The sequence below is a fragment of the Hemiscyllium ocellatum genome, chromosome 12 (genome assembly GCF_020745735.1).
Source record: "Hemiscyllium ocellatum isolate sHemOce1 chromosome 12, sHemOce1.pat.X.cur, whole genome shotgun sequence".
Lineage (NCBI taxonomy): Eukaryota > Metazoa > Chordata > Chondrichthyes > Orectolobiformes > Hemiscylliidae > Hemiscyllium > Hemiscyllium ocellatum.
Window position 1 is genome coordinate 96,032,218 of NC_083412.1, and position 19,391 is coordinate 96,051,608.

Genomic DNA, 19,391 nt, shown 5'->3' on the forward strand with positions numbered 1-19,391 from the left:
GCTTATCCTAGAGATCTTTGATGCTTCAACATTAAATTGGATTGGATTCTTGAATTGGATTCTGCAACCAATCCATGCTCTGATTTCCCTGTGGGAGTAAAACAAAGGAAGTTTCACTGGCATCCTTGCCAATAATTGACAGTCACTAAGAATAGGTAATGTGGTCACCATTCATGGGATCCTGCTGTGCAAAACATAAAACATAGAAATTAGGAGTAGGAGTGGGCCATTCAGCCCTTCAACCCTGCTCCACCATTCAATGTAATCATAGCTGATCATCCAAAGCAATATCCTGTTCCTACGTTCTCCCCTACACTTTAATCCTTTAAATCCGAAGAAATATGTCAAACTCTTTCTTGGAAACATTCAATATTTTGGTCTCAACTATTTTCTGTGGCAGAAAATTCCACAGGCTCCCCACTTTCTGGGTGTACCTCCTAATTGCTGTCCTCAATGGTCAACCTCGTATCTTTAGACTGTGACCCCTGCTTCTGGACATCCCTCGTTCATCAGGAATATCTTTTGTTTAGCCTATCTAGTCCTGTCAGGATTTTATGGGAACACTGGCCGTTGTGGCAATACTTCCAAAGTACGATTTGTGCAGTTTGTGAAGAGATGATTGAGCAGTAGTTAGGAACATCTGAGGAAGTAGGCAGTCTTATATTACTGCATGTTCTTTCTATAATTTAACAATCTTCACATGCAGTTGTTGACAGCACGGTGAGCAGAGACAACTGGAGCTTGCTAGGTGGTGATTAGCCTGTCAAGCTTCTCTTCCCACAGTATGACAGAAAAAGTAACATGTTGTGATTGGGTTGTCTTTGAGAAAGGGAAGAGTGAAACATTTATTGAAATCTTCTCACTGCAATGCTGCTATTGTCCCTGATGCCCCAACCTTGAGGGAGGCAATAACCTAGTGGTGTTATCACTGGACTTATTAATCCAGAGACCCTTCTCATGTTCTGGGGACCTGTGTTTGAATCCTGCTAGATCCTACCATAGTGGAATTTGAATTCACTCTTTAAAAAATCTCGAGTTAGGTGTCTAATGCTGACCGTGAATCCATTTTGAGTAGTGGAAAAACCTAATTCACTCATGTCCTTCAGGGAAGGAAAATGGCATCCTTATCTGGTCTGGCCTACATGTGACTCCAGACCCACAGCAATGGGGTTGAAACTTAACTGGCCTCTGGGTAATTAGGGCTGGGCAATAAATGCTGACCGAGGCAGTGACACCCACATCTAAACAAAACACACTGAGATAAAGTTCCTTTCTGCTATTTTTCTTCATTCACTGACAGGATCTGGCCATCACTGGCACTTCTTACCTATCATTGATCTGCAGTGGTAAAGTCACTGAGTTAGTAATCCAGCCTAATCCACAGGACATGCAAGTTCAAATCCCTGCTCGGCAGCTAATGGAATTGGTCATTGAAAGCAAGTCTCAGTTATTGGGACCATTTTCCTGTCCCTGATAGTTGGGAAAATACATCCAGTTCACTAATGTCCCTTCAAGAAGGAAGTCTGCTGTCAAAATGTGGTCTGGCTGATTTATGATTCATGGCTTACACTTAAGAATATAAGAATTAGGAGCTGGAGTAGACAATTCTACCCCTTGAGCCTGCTCCACCATTGAATTAGATCGGTACTGATCTCATTTCGACCTCAACGCCACTTTCCTGCCCAGTCCCCATATCCCGTCAACCCATTAACCATTAAATTTCTTAAATTTAATGGTTAAATTTACTAAATATCTGAGTATTCACCACACTCTGGGAGAGTGTATTGCATAGATTCACAACCTTCTAAGAGAGGTAATTCCTCTTTATCTCTGTTTTGAATTTGCTGCCCCTTATCCTAAAACTATAAACCTCTCGTTTTAGATTGTCCCACATCCTCTCTATGTCTACTTTGTCAATCCCTTTTAACCCCATACCCTTCATTCCCTTACTGATTAAATATCTGTCCATCTCAGCTTTAAATATACTTAATGCTCCAACCTCAACTGTCTTCTACAGTAAAGAATTCTAAAGGGTCACAACCCTCTGTCATAAGAAATTCCTCCTCATCTTTGTCATAGATGTGCAATCCCTTCCACTGGGATGGTGCCCTTTGGTCCTGGACTCTATCAAAAGGAGAAACAATCTCCCTTATCAAGCTCCCAGAATCTTGTGTGTTTCAATGAGGTCACCTCTTATTCTTCTGAACTTCAATGATTATGGGCCCAAACTATTCAAACTGTGACAGAGTCATCAACTCATGCAGAGCAGAAACAGACCCTTACATCCAACCAGTCCATGCCGAACATAATCCCAAACTAAACTAGTCCCACAGACCTGTTCCTGGCCCACATCCTTCCAAGCATTTAGTATTCATGTAAACCAATGTCTTCTAAATGTTGTAACTATACCCACATCCACCACTTCCTCTGGCAATTCATTACACACTTGAACCACTCTGAAAAATTTGTCCCTCAGGTCCCCTTTAAATCTTTGGTCCTGACCTTAAACCTAAGCCCTCTCATTTTGAACTCACTGACCCTGGGAAAATACCTTTGCCATTCACCGTATCTACACCCCTCATGATGATATAAACTTCTATAAAGTCAATCCACAACCTCTGATGCTGCAGTGAGAAAAGTCCCCATCTATTCAGCCTCTCCTCCTAATTCAAACTCTCCATTCCCGGTAACCTCTTTGTCAATCTTTTCTGCATCCTTTCAAATTTAATAATATCCTTCCTCTTGCAGAGCAACCAAAACTGTACATAGTACTCCAAAACTGTCCTCATGGAATTTGTAAATGTTTGGTCCAAATTGCTTGCCATAACAATGTGTGTGTCTGTTTGCAAACTGAGCAATCCCATATGCTTATCAGCACCTTGTCCAGTTGTCCTGTCTCCTTCCAAGGTTTGTCGATGTTATCCATTCTTTTAGCAATTTAACTCTTTGCCTTCTGCATGGATTTGCGAGTTAGCACTTTTTAAGTACCTCAGTCTTCTTTGAAAGTCTTGTTGGTTTGATTTGGTCTTTCTTCAGGGTTTTCTCATTCCTCACCATCATGCATCGTCAGCTTGGACCACACTTGAGAACGTAGATCAAAGCAACACAGTACAGGCCCTTCGGCCCTCGATGTTGACCTTTTATCCTAAGATTAAATTAACTGACACACCCTTCATTTTACTGCCATCCATGTGCCTATCCAAGAGTTGCTTAAATGTCCCTAATGATTCTGATGACATCTCCCCTGAACCTTCCTCCATTCATCTTAAGATGATGCCCCCTTGTGGTAGTCATTTCTGCCCTGGGAAAAAATCTCTGGCTATCCTTCCTATCTATGCCTTTCATTATCTTGGACATGTCTACCAAGTCACATCTCATCCTTGTTGACTCCAGTGAGAAAAACCTTACCTCCCTCAACGTTTCTTCATAAGACATGCCCTCCAGTCCAGGCAGCATCCTGGTAAATCTCCTCTGCACTCTCTCTAAACTTCCACATCCTTCCTGTAATGAGGTGACCAGAAATGAATACAATCTTCCAAGTGTGGTCGAAACAGGGATTTACAGAGCTACAGCATAACCTTGCAGCTCTTAACCTCAATCCCCGTGCTAATGAAAGCCAACACACTCTACTTAAGAAACCTATCAACTTCGGTGGCAACTTTGAGGGATTTATGGACATGGACCCCAAGATCCTTTTGTTCCTCCACATTGTCAAGAATCCTGTAATCTGCATTTTAATTTGACTTTCCAAAGTTATTTGCTTCACACTTTTCCAGGTTGAACTCCATCTGTCACTTCTAAGCCCAGCTCTGCATCCTGTCAATGTCTCATTGCATCCTACAGCAGTCCTTCACGCTATACACAACTCACCACCCTTCGTATCAATGGAACACTTACTAACCCACTCTTCCACTGACTCATTTATAAAAATCATAAACAGCAGATGTCCCAGAACAGATCCCTAGGAACAACACTGGTCATTGAGCTCCAGACTGAATACTTCCCATCTACCACCACCCTCTGTCTTCTATGGGCCAGTCAATTCTGTATCCAGATAGCCAGATTTATCTGTATCCCATGTCTCCTTACTGTCTAAATGAGCCTACCTTGGGGAACCTTATCAAACGCCTTGCTAAAATCCATATACATCATATCCACTGCTCTATGTGTTTTGTCGCATCCTCAAAAACTTCATTCAGGCTTGTAAGGCATGACCTGCTCCTCACAAAGCCATCCTGACTATTTCTAATCAAACTATGATTTTCCAAATAATCATAAATCTTATCTCTCAGAATCCTCTCCAATAATTTGCCTACCACTGACATAAGACTGACTGGTCTGTAGTTCCCAGGGTTATCCCTGTTCCCTTTCATGAACAAGGCAATAACGTTTACCACCCTCCAATCAATACTCCTCAAGTGGACAGTGAGGACACAAAGATCATCATCAAAGTTGCAGCAATCTCTTCCCTCACTTCCCATAGTATCCTTGGATATATCCAAACTGGCCCAGGGGACTTATCTGTCCTCATATTTTTAAATATTTCCAGCACATCCTCCTTCTTAACATCAACCTGTTTGAGTGTATCAGTCTATTTCTCACTATCCTCCGAAACATCAAGGTCCCTCTCAGGAGTGAATACTGAAGCAAAGTATTTATTAAGGACCTCCCCTATTCCTCCAACTTCAAGCACAAATTCCCTCCACTATCCCTGATCAGCCCTACTCTCACTCTGGCCAGCCTCTTGTTCCTCACATCAGTGTAGAAAGCCTTGGGCTTTTTCATGTCCCCTTCTAGCTCTCCTGAGTCCATTCTTCCGTTCCTTCCTGACTAACTTGTAAACCTCTCGAGCCCTGTCTGACCCTTGCTTCTTCAACCTTAAGTAAGCTTCCTTCTTCCTCTTGACGAGAAGTTCCACACCTCTTGTCATCCATACTTTCCCATACCATCTGCTCCTATTCCTCTCCATGACTACAGAAAATTTCAGGGAGTTGTGATCACTATCACCAAAATGCTGTCTCTTTGAGAGATCTGACATCTGACCTGGTTCATTGCCAAGCACCAAATCCAATATGGCCTCTCCTCTAGTTGGCCTATCCACATATTGAGTCAGGAATTCTTCCTGGACATACCTGACAAAATCTGTTCCCTCCTAACTATTGCAGTAAGGAGGTTGCAATCAATATTAGGGAAGTTGAAGTCGCCCATGATAACAACCTTGTTACTTCTGCACCTTTCCAAAATCTGCCTCCTAATCTGCTCCTTCGTGTCTCTGTTGCTATTGGGGGTTCTGTAGAAAACTCCCAGTAAAGTGACCGCTCCTTTCCTGTTTCTGACTTCCACCCACAATGAATCAGTTGACAAACCCTCCTTGATGACCTCCCTTTCTGCAGCAGTGATACTATCCCTCCTTCGCAATGCCACTCCCCCATCCCTTTTACCTCCTTTCCTATTCCTTTTGAAACATGTAAACCCTGGACCATCAAACGATCAATCCTGTTCCTGTGATATCCATATCCCTATAATGGCCACACCATTGTAGTTCCAAGTACTGATCAATACTCTATATTCATCACCCTTATTCTTGACACTCGTTGCATTAAAACAGATGCACTTCAACCCATCACGCTGACTGCAACTTTCCCCTATCAACTTTCTTTCCTTACTCACAGATATTCTGCACGTGTATCTGTCTGTTCACCAGCTACCCTATCCTCTGATCTGTAGCTCCAGCTCTCACCCCTTCGCCAAACTCATTGTAACCCTCCCAAAGTGCTCTAGTAAACCTCTCGCCCAGGATATTGGTGCCCGTCCAGTTCAGGTGCAACTCATCCTCCTTGTACAGGTCCCACCTTCCCCTGAAAGTATCCCAATAGTCCCCATATCTGAAGACCACCCTCCGACACCAGCCCTACAGCAACATGTTCAGCTGCACTTGCACTCTGTTCCTAGCCTCACTAGCACATGGCACCGGTAGCAATCCTGAGATTGTTGGTGGGAAAGAATGTCAGTGGGAAATTAGAGTTGAGATGCAGATCTCTCACGATCTAACAGGTGGACAGAATGGAATCTGAATGAACTGCCCATGTTTTCAGAGTCCCTGTGTTCACTTATACCTCTGAAGTTATGTTTTGCCCTCAGTGTGTCCAATCCTCTGTATTCCTCAGCAGTCACGATCATTTATTACAAGATTCCACATCTGGGGTCAGTATCCACATCTTAATGGAAAATAAGAGAGTCCCTCCACCCTTTCAGTATGGCACTTTTATATTTCACTAATATTCCATGCTGTGTGGTGGAGGCTGGTACGCTTATAACATTTAAAAGGCATCTGGATGGGCACATGAATAGGAAGAGCTGAGAGGGATGTGGGCCAAGTGCTAGCAAATGGGACTAGATTAGTTCAGGATATCTGGGTGGCATGGATGAGTTGGATTGAATGGTCTGTTTCAGTGTTGTACACCAGTATGAATCTATTTGCAGCACAGCCACTAACTCATTGCTTGGATGTCAAGAGAGACTGAGCAATTAAAGGAAGACTTGCATTTCCCTAGCTCAGGGCCTCAGGATACTCCTTGTACTTTACAACCTCAAAAATACTTTTTGGAAATGTGTCCATGAAGGAAACATGAAAACCAATTTGTACATAGCAGGATTTCACAGGCAGTCTTGTGATAATGACCAGATAATCTGCTTTTAGGTGTTGGCAGTGGGAATACTGTTGTCACAGGTAATCAAAGAGAATTTATAGCATTAAGAAGGAAAAGTTGGAAGAGTTAAATATCTCATGAATGGTCTTAAAATAGCTCAATTTGGTGCACAGTGGTCAGCACAGTAAATCAAAATATATAACCAGGAATATTGGAGGACAAATTGGAAGATGTTTATCACGCTAAAGGAATCAAAGGGTAAGGGGAGAAAGTGGGAACAGGGGACTGAGTTGGATGATCAGGAGAAAGTGAGGACTGCAGATGCTGGAGATCAGAGTTGAAGAGTGTGGTGCTGGAAAAGCACAGCTGACCAGGCAGCATCCGAGGAGCAGGAGAATCCTGATGAAGGACTCATGCCCGAAAAGTTGATTCTCCTACTCCTCAGATGCTGCCTGACCGGCTGTGCTTTCCCAGCACCACGCTCTTCGATTCTGAGTTGGATGATCAGTTATGATCATATTGAATAGCGGAGCAGGTTTGAAGGGCTGAGTGGCCTACTCCTGCTCCAATTTTCTGTGTCAAGTTGAAACTGTATAATGATCTTTAACTTTTCATCAATGTTCCCAGAATTGACACAAAATTCTAACATACAGAGAATTCTGTAGAATTCCCAAGACAGTACAGAGAAAAGCTATAAATAACACAACACCAGGTTATAGTCCCAACAGGTTTATTTGGAAAGACTAGCTTTCGGAGGGCTCCGAAAACTAATGCTTCTAAATAAACCTGTTGGACTGTGACCTGGTGTAGTGTGATTTTTTTACTTTGTACACCCCAGTCCAACACCGGCAACTCCAAATCAGAGAAAAGCCAGTACCCTGATAGTTTAACACCACTCTGCTGAGTTAGGAGAAAGGACTGGCAAAAATTTAAGCTAAGTAAAAGCTTTCTCACTGCGTGCCTGTGTCTCAGTCCAGCAGGTTTATTTATTGGTGAGTGTCATATTTTATGAAATTATGGAAGAATTAATTCATAGCAGAATAAATAGACTGAGCAATCAGTGTTAGTGCGGCCTAAGTTGACACTACAGTTATACCTCACTCGGTTTTATCAAATGTGATTAGTGGGATAAATAAAGGACAAAGTTCTGGAAAAGGCAAGTAGAGGACAGGGAGCAGACTTGTTCATCAGATTTTCAGGAAGGTTAGTGTTGGAAATGTCTTTGGAATCATTGCTTATGCTAATTTGAATGGGCAGTTGAGAATAGTGAACTGGCACATATGACTGCCTGCGAATCCCCATCGTTTTTCACCCAACTCCAATCTGTGTCTACTTCACATTTATTAAGACATTCTTCATTTCGAGCCTAATTCTGAGGCCCTGAATTCATTAGCCTTTGCTCCCTACAAAACAAACTCAAGTGGAAGTTTTACCAAAAGCCTAAAAATAATTTCATTAAATCCAACTATTGGACCATTCTCTTCCCCTAACTGAGTGACAATTGATGTTTGCGCAAGGCCATAACATAGTAAACCTTTACTATTGGCTTCTAGGACTGTGGGATTTGTTTCATAAAGGACGTTTGCCTCGAAAAGAAAGGTTTTGTATCGACAGTCTCTTAGATTACCATCACTACGCTAAAACATTTACTCTGGACCTGCCGTGTGTCAAGGACCTCACAGTGAAGATGTTGCAATTGCGAAGCACAACTAGCACCACAGCCAGTACCACTCTTCCTTTTAGTCTGAGCGAGGTTACAGGTAACATTTTGTATCTTTCTCACTGTGTGCCTGTGTCTCAATCCAGCAGGTTTATTTATCGATGAATGGCAAAGTTCCGTAGCAATTATTCAGTTTACATTTGTTATACCACCGCATTGTGTGACTGTCTCATTTGGTAACGAGTGACCCAATTTATACCATAGCCATGAAGATGTGCTAGTGCCTCTGTGCATATTGGATTATGCCTTGAGTTTGCGTATTTCTTGAACATCAGGATTGTTGTAGTCTGAGAATATACATTTGAAATCTGAAAATGGTAGATGCTTCTTCATTGGGATAGATAAGGAAGAGCAAATGTGAGTGCCTACATATGGAAAATAATCAGAACGATGTGTGGAATGTTCATCTTTATATCAAGAATGTTGAAAAGTAAGGGAAAACAAATTATATTTTAGTAGGCAGAGCTATCATCAAATCCCATTTGAAATCCTTGGAAAGAAGAGAATACAAAACAATGGAATAGAAATTTATTATCACATGTACTTTTACATAAAAATATACAGAGAAAAGCTTCATAAGTCACTCCAATGGAAAGGAAATTTAGAATGCTCACTCCCAGAAAAAGCTGTTGAAGCTGGGGTTCAGCTGTAGAACTGAGGTTGTCAGATCATTTCTTAGACATACATATAGAAGCTATGAAACCAAGGCAGATAAATGAATGCGGAAAGCAAAATCTGATTGAATGGCAGAATAGGCTTGAGGGCTGAATCGTTTCCTCCTTTTCCAATGTTACTGAGGAATATTATCCTCAAGCAGAGGTTGTTTATAGGAAGGTAGAGCCTGTGAAATGAACCTAATGTGTACAGTCTGACAGAGAAGCAATAATCACTGCATTTGAAAATACAAATGGTACCAAACCTGACTCCACAATCGTCACCACATATTCTTTCAAGCTGAGTGAGGCCAAAGGAAAACTATTGTTGTCTGGTGTTGTAACCCTATCTTTCACTCCACAATGTAAACATGTATATATGGGGTTGAGACCCACATTTGATCAGTTTGTATGTTTGTTTTCATTAGAGTAAACATGTAGAGGTAAATCCGTTTCCATATATTAGGTGAAGAAAATTTCAATTTATGAGGGAGTTTTGTGAAAACAATTGCTCAGAGTAATAAAGAGTTGGAGTCTGTCAGGAAATGGTCAGGTTCTGTCAGTGGTTGGTCTGTGTTGGATGCTGTTGGGATTTGAGGGCTGTCCCTGGATTGCCCATATAACAAGAGCTATTAAATATAAGCGCACCCTCTCATCACCAGCTCACTAAAGACCGGACCTGTCCAAAAGCTGGATATTTTAAAAATCTGCCATGCATAATTTTTATTTATGTTATTCAATGAAAATTAACTTACCTGGACAATTCAGCTACATGCTGCTTGGCTGTAGATTTATTAATCATTTCATTACTTGCAGACCTTGGGCCACTTGACCCCAAAAAACTCTGATTGGCCCAAACCTCCCCGTGACTAGCTCAAAATCTGTTAAGATCTAAACTCTGCATGGCTATGGTACAGAGACCTCCCATTTTAAACAGCATATTGTAGTTATTGACTATCAAAGACTTTGGCAGAAAAACATTTATACAAATAATTCATGATACGTTGATTTGGAACATTTTTTATGATGTAATCCGAAACTATAAAAATGCTTCTGTTTGCTACTTTTATTTGACAAAGGGAAGCAGATAGCAACTGTACAAGTCAGCTTTACTAATGCATAGTTAAGCTGATGAACATGTGGTTTGAAACTGTCCTTGTAAACAAACAAGTGTGTTGTGTGATTTTCTGGAATTGTAAATTATGATTGATCTCCAGCCCGAGGGCTTTAACATTGATTTTCTTTGTCTGTGGCTGTTTTGAAATGGTCATAAGCTCGCTCCAAATTGGTGTCTGCATCTTTCCCAGTTTGTGTATCCGCTGGAGTAGACCTTGTATTGCTTGAAAGTTGTAATTGGTTCAGAGCAATGTGGTACCAGTATAATGGGCATCTAAACAAGTACTGTAGGGTAAGGATCATTTGTGAACATTCACATCACATGTTCATTATGGGTGTGGAATAGTCTTGGCTTAGTTTAGAAAACTGGGCATATAGTTGTATATTTTTGATCCAGTACTGTTTGGTTTGATACCTCACTCCGTTCTGTGTACAGCTTGTTGACCAAGGATACTTGAAGCAGCATGGTGGCTCAGTGGTTGGCACTGGTGTCTCACAGCATGAGGGAACTAGGTTCAATTCCACTCTTGGGCAACTATCTGTGTGGGGTTTGCACATTCTCCCCATGGGTTTCCTCCTACAGTCCAAAGAATGCATCTTAGGTGGATTGGCCATGCTAAATTGCTCATCATAGTCAGGTTGACTGGATCAGCCGTGGGATATGCAGAGATTGAGGGGAGGGGGCCGGGTCTGGGTTGGATGCTCTTCAAAGATTCAAACTGCACTCAATGGGCCAAATGGCCTGCTTCCACACGATAGGGATTCTGTACTTGATTTAACAAGAGTTGACATCTGGACAATGAATGATGATCATCCTATTTAAAAAGATTTACAGTTGGATGGAATTGAAGAGTGCTAAGGCAGTGCATGCTCTTGCCTCTCTCTCATGGGCTGTGTGCTAAAGGCACACTCCAGGGACTTGAGCACAAAGTTAAGCTGACTTTCCCAGTGTGGAAGCAGGGGGCACCATTTTGGTGTCTTAGTCAATATTTATACTTTACCCAGGATCAGTGAGACCAATTGTTAAGCCATTGCCTCATTGTTATAAATGAGAAAGTTGATCGCTGCTTTTATAACAGTACAATGCTTCAAAAACAGTATTTCATTGGCTTAAACTAAAGCATATACTGAATTTATGAAAAGCACTATAGCAATTCAAATTCTTTCTTCCTTTCTTCCTTTCTTGCTTTCTTGCTTTCTTGCTTTCTTGCTTTCAGATTGAATTAATAAATTGTAACTCCTGCCCTCAAATAGGGAATTTTCCAGGTCCATTCTTTCATGTGTGCTGGATTAGGGAGGGCTGTGGTTGAGTGACCTCTGTTGGAAATGTGCTCCATGTTTGTTGAGGTTGGTCTATTTCTTTGGCACATGGGCATTTGTATTTCTAGTGAGTTGCCAAAAGCTCCCAAACTTCACAGCTGTGGGAGCCTCTGGTGTTGATGGCCTAAATCATTATTACCTCCCAATTTATTAATTTCTCAATGTAATGACACCCATTATTTGACCCATCTTGCTAATTGCCTCAAAACCCCAACTATTTCCAAACTTGTCCCCGATCCTGTATTCCAGTAAGACCCCTGATCCTGATTGTGCAAGTATAGTATAATCATATTATTTTAAATTTACTAATGTGTGATGTGAGCATTATCAATGAGTGTAACGCTAAGCATCAATTTGAGAGTGTAGTGCTGACCCTCGTAAAAAACGTAACCCACCAAATGTAACACTGTTCTTCTTGAGTCTTTGGTCTCTCGTTTGTTCGGTTCCTGTCCTGTTGCTAAGAATCCAGAAATATTCATTCTGTTCCCTGGAGGCTACGCTTGGGTCACTAATGTTATGACAAACACCTTGGCTGTTGCAGCGCAGTCCACTGCCTTGCCAACTTACCCCTTGTACCCATGTCTCTCGATTCCTCTGCTTCCCTGTCACATCGATGACTCCTGCCACTCACCATTCCAATCTGTCCACCTTTCTGGATTACAATCCAACCAGCTGTGAAGAACCAGTCATGAAAGTGCACAGGGATTTCCACCCATCGTGGGTGAACCAGCTCAGCTGGAACAAGAGATGAGAAAGGGAGAGGAGATGGGAGGGACAAATCGTGTTTACACAGTCAGCATCTGCCATCTGTTTAACTGGACCTTTTTTAAAACCATCAGCAGCTTCTCTAACATGTTAAAATTGGACTTCAACAATGTCAGCCTGATCCCTAAAAGCTTTCTAACGTTGATTCAGTAGGGGATCCACTCTGCTCACTAAAACATGTTGGAGGTTAAAAGCAGAGCAGTTAAAAGATACGTTTGCCATTTGTGTATGTGGATAGTGCTGCAGGAAGCCTTACAAATGTAGAAATATCCAAACAAGGGCTGTCTCCCCCTCTGAAACTCTCTGTCTCTCCTCAACCTATCACCTACTCTTTTCTTTCCCAGGACCCTGGTGAAGCACTTTTCTTTATTTCCACCCCACATGATTCATCCCCAGGTGACAGGCAATAACGATTCAAGACTTTACCTTCCTCAACCTGCCATTCAGTGTCCATTGTAGCAGACTACAGACTGTCCAGACTGTCCAGACACCGAAAAGAGATTCAAGATTTGAAAGTAGACCCCAGGTTCTCAACTAATGCCACCAAAGGGGTTTTCTGTTTCACCTGCTCAGCCCATTGAAACTCACCCCCTAAATTTCCTCCTGCCTTTTCTTTGCAAGTTGAGCTGAAACTGCTTTATGTAATTTGATGAGGAGAAGCCAGTGTTGGGCTGGAGTGGACAAAGTTAAAAATCACACAGTACCACGTTACAGTCCAACAGGTTTATTTGGAAATCTGTTGGACTATAACCTGATCTTGTGTGACTTTTGACTGCATGCAATTTGATCCACCCTCTCCCCTCCTTTCCCTGTCGTCATTCTTTAGCTTTTCATGCCTTCTTTCCAACTCCCAAATATACTTAATTGGCCATTGTCACCATTTCCCTGAATCTTCTGTGTGCAGCGTAAGTGTCTTATGAAATCTTTACCCATTTAAATACCCCTCGCCCACTTAGTCACAAAGGTGGTTTGTGCGTGGACAACGCCTTAGTAAACTTGTATTGTTGGCTTCCAGGACTTTTTGAACTATTACGTAGAAGACGTTTGTCTTGGAAAGAGAAGTTTTGTATCCGCAATCTTTTAAGCTACCATTCCTACAGTAGAGACTTTGATATGGATCTTCCATGTGTGCAGGACCTCGTGGCAAAGATATACCAAATGCATACCACAACCACCACAACCACCTGTACCACAGAAAGCACTACCCTACCTCTCATCCTGACTGATCCCACAGGTAAATCTTTGCATTCTCCTTGTGTCTGTATTTTGCCAGTGTTAGGCCAGTGGCTTTCTGATGGCTTGTTGATTGGTTAACTAACCCCTCAGGGGCATTTGAGAGTCATGAAGCAGTTCACGTTGTGGACAGAAGAGGAAAGATTTTTTTTTCCCACTTAGACTCGAGCTAGGGGCTAGAAATGTGAAGTGGCCACTCAAATTGAAGGAAGCATTCAAGAGAAATGTCTTCACCCAGAGAGCGTGAGGCTCGGTGTTGTGTGAGCTAAATGAAATGAATAGAGAAAGTACATATAAAGTAAAACTGCATGAACACATGAGGGAAATGGGTCGATAATATCGAGCTAATAAGGTCAGAGAATATAAGGTGGGAGAAGATTCATTTGAAGATGAACACCGACCTGTTGGGCTGAATGGCCAGTTTCTGGGCTGTTCGTTTTGGGCAATTAATTGAGCACGCATTAACCTCAGGCTGCTTTGAAGAAGGGAAGGGAGTACTTGTTTAACGTGACAGAGTTTTTGGGTTTACACTCACCTTGCCATGGATGCTGCCAGTCAGGCTACCTGGCTAATGCAGCTTGGGAATCTTGCTGGTATATTCCAAATTTCCTCATGTGGCAAAGAATGTGGAACAGCTGCTCTGACTGTGATGGAACTCAAGTTAAATTGTTCCTGTTATACACTACACGATCCTCATTTGTATATTGCTGATAACACTGGATTTGAGTGAAGCCGTTGAATAAAAGACAGGCCATTAATATTTGGAACAAATTCAATTCCAAAGCAAATAGTCATCTGGGACTGTTCAGTTGTTCCATCAAAGTTAATCTCTTAACAGCACTAATGACTTTCCCTTTCTGTTTCTCACTGTAATAGGGGAATTTGTGTGATGAAGAAAGATTGACTGACTACAAAAGGTGGATGTTGTACATTTTTACTATTAATCTCTACCTGTCAAGTGATCTGATCAGTCTTGTGTGTTGACATGCTTGATGCAGTCTTGCTTTCACAACATACATCTCTCCACTGCTGGGTTATTTGTTCTGGTGCAAAAAAGTGAAGAGAGGAAAACAGATTGCACTTGATGGTATTGACTAATTTACAATGATGGAAAAAGTCCTGTGCTGGGGAATCAGCAATATTTGCATTTGTGTAGCACCTTTCAGGTTGCAAAGCTTTTCCTGGGAACTGAACTTGAAGCTATGCCAGTAAGCGTTACCTGTTGGGATGCTCATTGTAACAGAACGTGAAAGTTTTCTTCATTTGAAAGTGGAGTGTTTTTACCATTTGAACATAGACCACAGTTTCGTGATGTGATGCACGTTTATCTGAGTTAGCGATTTTAGAATTCTGTGACTTGTTTCCTGATTCGATTGCAGTGAGGAGATCCAATGGTGTCTTCACCATTCGATCTATTACATCTTACCTTTTTCAAAGACTTGTCCTTCTGCTAAAGTTCTCAATTTCTGAAGCATTTCTGTGCACCTACATGAAGCCAGAGGGGGATATCTTAAGCTGAGAAAATTAGCCAAAACTTTATCTCTGCTCATCATCGAGTTCGAACCCCATAGACACTGGGTGTGAATGGATTTGGATAGGATTCCACGTGGTTTAATACTTTACTTGACATTAATTGTCTCAATTCATGCATCGTGTGCCTTCTGAAAATTAAAAATATGTACTGACTGGGAAGTATACAAGAGTCTTGTTTAAGTTTCTTTTATTCATTCATTGGATGTGGATGTCACTGGCTGGGCCAACGTTTATTGCCTGTCCCTAATTGCCCCTTGAGAAGGTGGGAGTGACCTGCCTTCTTGAACTGCTGCAGTCCATGTACTGTAAGTTGACCCACAATGCCCTTAGGGAGGGAATCCAGGGCTTTGACCCAGCAACAGTGAAGGAACGGTGATATATTTCCAGGTCATGATGGTAAGTGGCTTGGAGGGGAACTTGCTGGTGTTTCCATGTATCTGCTACCCTTGTCCTTCTCGATGGAAGTGGTCGTGGGTTTGGAAGGTGCTGTCTAAGGATCTTTGGTGAAGTCTATGGTAATCCATATCATTGACTTCTAGGACTTTGCTTCAAAGCAGATTATTGTCTTGGCAAGACAAAGGGTGTACAAAACAACCTCAATTATCCAAATGAGATGAGGAGGAAGTATTTTGTTCAGATAACTGATCAGATCATAAACAAAGGAAGCCATACTGAGCATAATTATGTAAAAAAACATGATTACAGAGTTTTTATTTCATTCACTCAATAAAATGCATACACATACTGGATATTGCTTAAAAATTCATGATGGTTTACAAATAAAATCACTTTTTGGCTCGAGTTTGACGTTTCTCACTGACATTTTCCTTGGTTTTATCCTGGTCCTTGACAGAAGCCAGCATCTTTCTGCTCGGTGTTGTCCCACCGTTCAGACTAACTAAGTGTTCTCCCTCCTTCCTTAGCAACCGCTGAGCCCTAATAGAGAAAGAGAGGAGCAAAATACAGGGGGACCACGAGAGAGAGAGGGGGAAGATGTTTTCGCTGAGTTCCGTTTCCTTCCTCTCACCAATTTTGTTTCTAGGGGGTGATGCTTTCCTTGTGTTTCCTCCTGTCAGGTTTCCCTCCTGTTTATTTTCACGTGTGCTAACTCACTATGATGTGCTCTCCCCCATCAAACAAAAGTTACATTAAATTTTCTTGTCAGCTGAAAGATATTGAATTTACTTTTTGTTTGTAAAAAATTAATTGTCATAGGATAATGGGAGGAAAAAGCAATGGAAATGAAAAGTGCACGTGCATTTTTTGACTTAATTCTCTGGAGAATGAGCTAAGGAAAAAAAATTGTTGGGTTTAGAAAGCAGGGTGAGTTTAATGTTGTGAGGGAATCTTGCTGTTAGAGTACAGAACTTGGGCTCGCACATATGTCGTTCTTGTGTATTCTCAGGGACAATAGGTATCAGAGAGCCTTTTTATAAAAAGTGTAAGACTTAACTCTGACGTCACGTCTCGAGTATATATTTGAAGTTAATTTCTTACTAAAGCATATTTGCATCTATATTCCTGTTCAGATTTACAAAATAATGCATTAAATGGATGAGGAATAGAATTTTCCTATTTCAATTTAAATGTGTGCACAGAGAACTTGAGATCTTGTTTGGATAATCCAAACTTCAGATAACTGATGTTCGGAAAACCGAGGTTGTTCTGAAATCATTTTCTTTTAGACACTCGGAGCTCTGTGACCAAGTGACCTCCAAATCAGGAGGCCAGAGGAACATTTTCGATCGTATGCATAGGATGTGGATGTCACTAGCTGGGCGAGCATTTCTTCCTGATGAAGGGCTGAAGCATCGATTTTCCTGCTCCTCGGATGCTGCCTGACCTGCTGTGCTTTTCCAGCACCACTCTAATCTTGACTCTAATCTCTAGCACCTGCAGTACCCACCTCTACCTGACATTTTTTGTCCATCTCTAATGGCCTTTGAGCTGTCTAGATTGCTAGTGTATTTAACAGGGCCGTTAAGACTCAGTGGTGTTGGTTTGCAGTCATGTGTGGGCCTGAGCAGGTAAACACATCCATCCTTAAAGGACATTCATTTGCGACAATTGACAGTGGTTACCTGGTCGCTATTCAACCAGCTTTTAATCCCAATTGTTTTTAATTGAATTTAATTTGCCATCTGCCAAGGTGAGAGTTGAACCACAGACCCAGAGAATTGGCCTGGATTTCTGCATTTACTCACTCAGTGAGATTAACATTCCCTCTAAGCTGTCCAAGCAACCTCTCCAAGTTTGGCATGGTCACACTGAATGCAGCATCAACCTCTGGCTCTAGAACCCACTGTCGCGCATTGTCCTCAGATAGCTAAACATCCTGGAAGAAAATTAGAAGGAACGCTGTACATAAGTATTACATCCCCACCTCCCCAAGAAGTACCTCTACCTCTAGAGCGAATGTTTACTTTTAGTTTACTTTTACTCTCAGTGAAGAACCCTGAGACGCCAGAATTGCAAACATCAGATTTCTCCATGAGACCTTTCAAGAGTTAGACTCCACATATACAAATGTAAGGATCGTGGTGTTTGGTGGAGGTGACTGGACAGGAGTCCTGGTGAAAGGGATCCCTCACAAGTTGCTAATGCCAGCATAGATTGGGTACACTGTATCTCACCCCTCTATCAGTGGGACTTGTGCCTGTTTTACAGCTAAAATGTAGAGGTGACGTATCTAAGGTTCAACTTTTTTGGCAAACTGTGTACTTTTTGAAGAGAAATACCGAAAATATTTAAGGGCTGGAAGCAGAGGAGAGGAATCAAAACAATAATGGCCAGAAGTTTCCCATTGTTGGACTAAATCCTGAAAGTGAGGAATTTTAATGGAGAAGCCAACTTCAGTCAGGAAGCGTGATGCATTATACACCAGTCAGGCAGCCCATGTGTGATGATGTACCCTGTTTGGGAGTCCTATTCATTGGTTGGGCAGTTGGAGGGAGCATCTCCAGAACCTGGCACCACTACAACAGAGGCTAGACCCACAAATGAGGGTCACCCCCTTGGAAAGTTTGGTGGTGCCTGAGCGAAGATCTGAGTTTGGGAATCATGGGGAGAGGGAGCGAGGGGGGTGAATTTCTGAAACCGCCTCCTCCCCCCACCATCTCTCCCGGATCCAGTCACTCGATCTTGCACATGGTTGAGAGACCCCACCCCAGGGGATGTTACTTTTACAGTCAATCATCTGGTTCCTTCTCCTCCCACTTGGAGTCAAAATAATTGCAGCCCAGCAGGATGAGATCCTGAAGTGATTGTTAGCTAGCCGTGTAAAGAGCTTGATAGCTGGCCGGACATGGATACCTGACCGTGAAGCTTCCCACCCAGAACCTATTTTCTGAGGATGGAGGAAAAAGGGTGGGTTTTCTCTCACCCCTGTTCCTGGCACACTAACCCAGCTATCACCTGTCCCTCCCACCACCTCCCTCACAACTATGTGGAGGGGAGAATTCTGTCAATTATCTTGCAGCTGCCTATTACAGAGAGCTCAAATAATTTGATGGTTTAAGAGAGAGGGAGTCAGGAAAAGGGTGATATTGTTGGCGTTTAAGAATAATTTGGGGCTGGAAATGGCAGGGTAGACAATAACAAAATGATAATGTCACTGGAAGAATGACCCAGAGATGTAAAGCTCTGGGGACATGCGTTCAAATACCATCAAAATTTCTGTTCAGTGTTAAATTCAAGGAATAAATCAGCAAGTGAAATTTCATTTTAATCATGGTGACAATGACAATTATTCTCAGTTGTCTCCGGTACACTAGAATCTTTTACAGAGGGAAATCCGACAACTGTACCAGGTCTGGCCTACTCGTGACTCCATACCAACAGCAATGTAACTGCTTGTAACTTGTAACTGCTCTCTGAAATGGCCGAGTAAGCCACTGAGTTCAAGGGCAATTTGGGATGGGCAATTACTAACCTTTTACCAGTGATATCAAAACCCCGCAAGGTTTGTGAAGGTTTGTAGCTCAGGTTGAGGTTTAGGGTGTAGGTTTGCTCGCTGAGCTGTAGGTTTGATATCCAGACGTTTCATTACCTGGCTCGGTAACATCATCAGTGGCGACCTCCAAGTGAACATAGAACATAGAACATAGAAGGATACAGCGCAGTACAGGCCCTTCGGCCCTCGATGTTGCGCCGACCGAATCCTACCTAGCCTATACTAGCCCAATAACTTCCAAATGCCTATCCAATGCCCGCTTAAATGACCATAAAGAAGGAGAGTTCACCACTGATACGGGCAGGGCATTCCATGAACTCACAACCCGCTGTGTGAAGAATCTACCCCTAACATCTGTCCTATACCTACCACCCCTTAATTTAAAGCTATGTCCCCTAGTAACACCTGACTCCATTAGCGGTAAAAGGTTCTTAGTATCTACCCTATCT

At 42.2% G+C, this 19,391-nt stretch overlaps 1 protein-coding gene across 5 annotated transcripts in view; it reads left to right on the forward strand.

Moving 5' to 3' along the window:
• The first annotated feature begins 13,374 nt into the window (after positions 1-13,374).
• Positions 13,375-19,391, forward strand: part of robo2 (roundabout, axon guidance receptor, homolog 2 (Drosophila)) — an 895,654-nt gene continuing 889,637 nt past the window's right edge. For all 5 annotated transcript variants that reach the window (XM_060833859.1, XM_060833864.1, XM_060833863.1 and 2 more), the window contains exon 1: positions 13,375-13,458. In XM_060833859.1, coding sequence (XP_060689842.1) covers positions 13,383-13,458 — 76 coding nt within the window. In that variant the 5' untranslated portion in view covers positions 13,375-13,382. The remainder of the gene's footprint in view (positions 13,459-19,391) is intronic.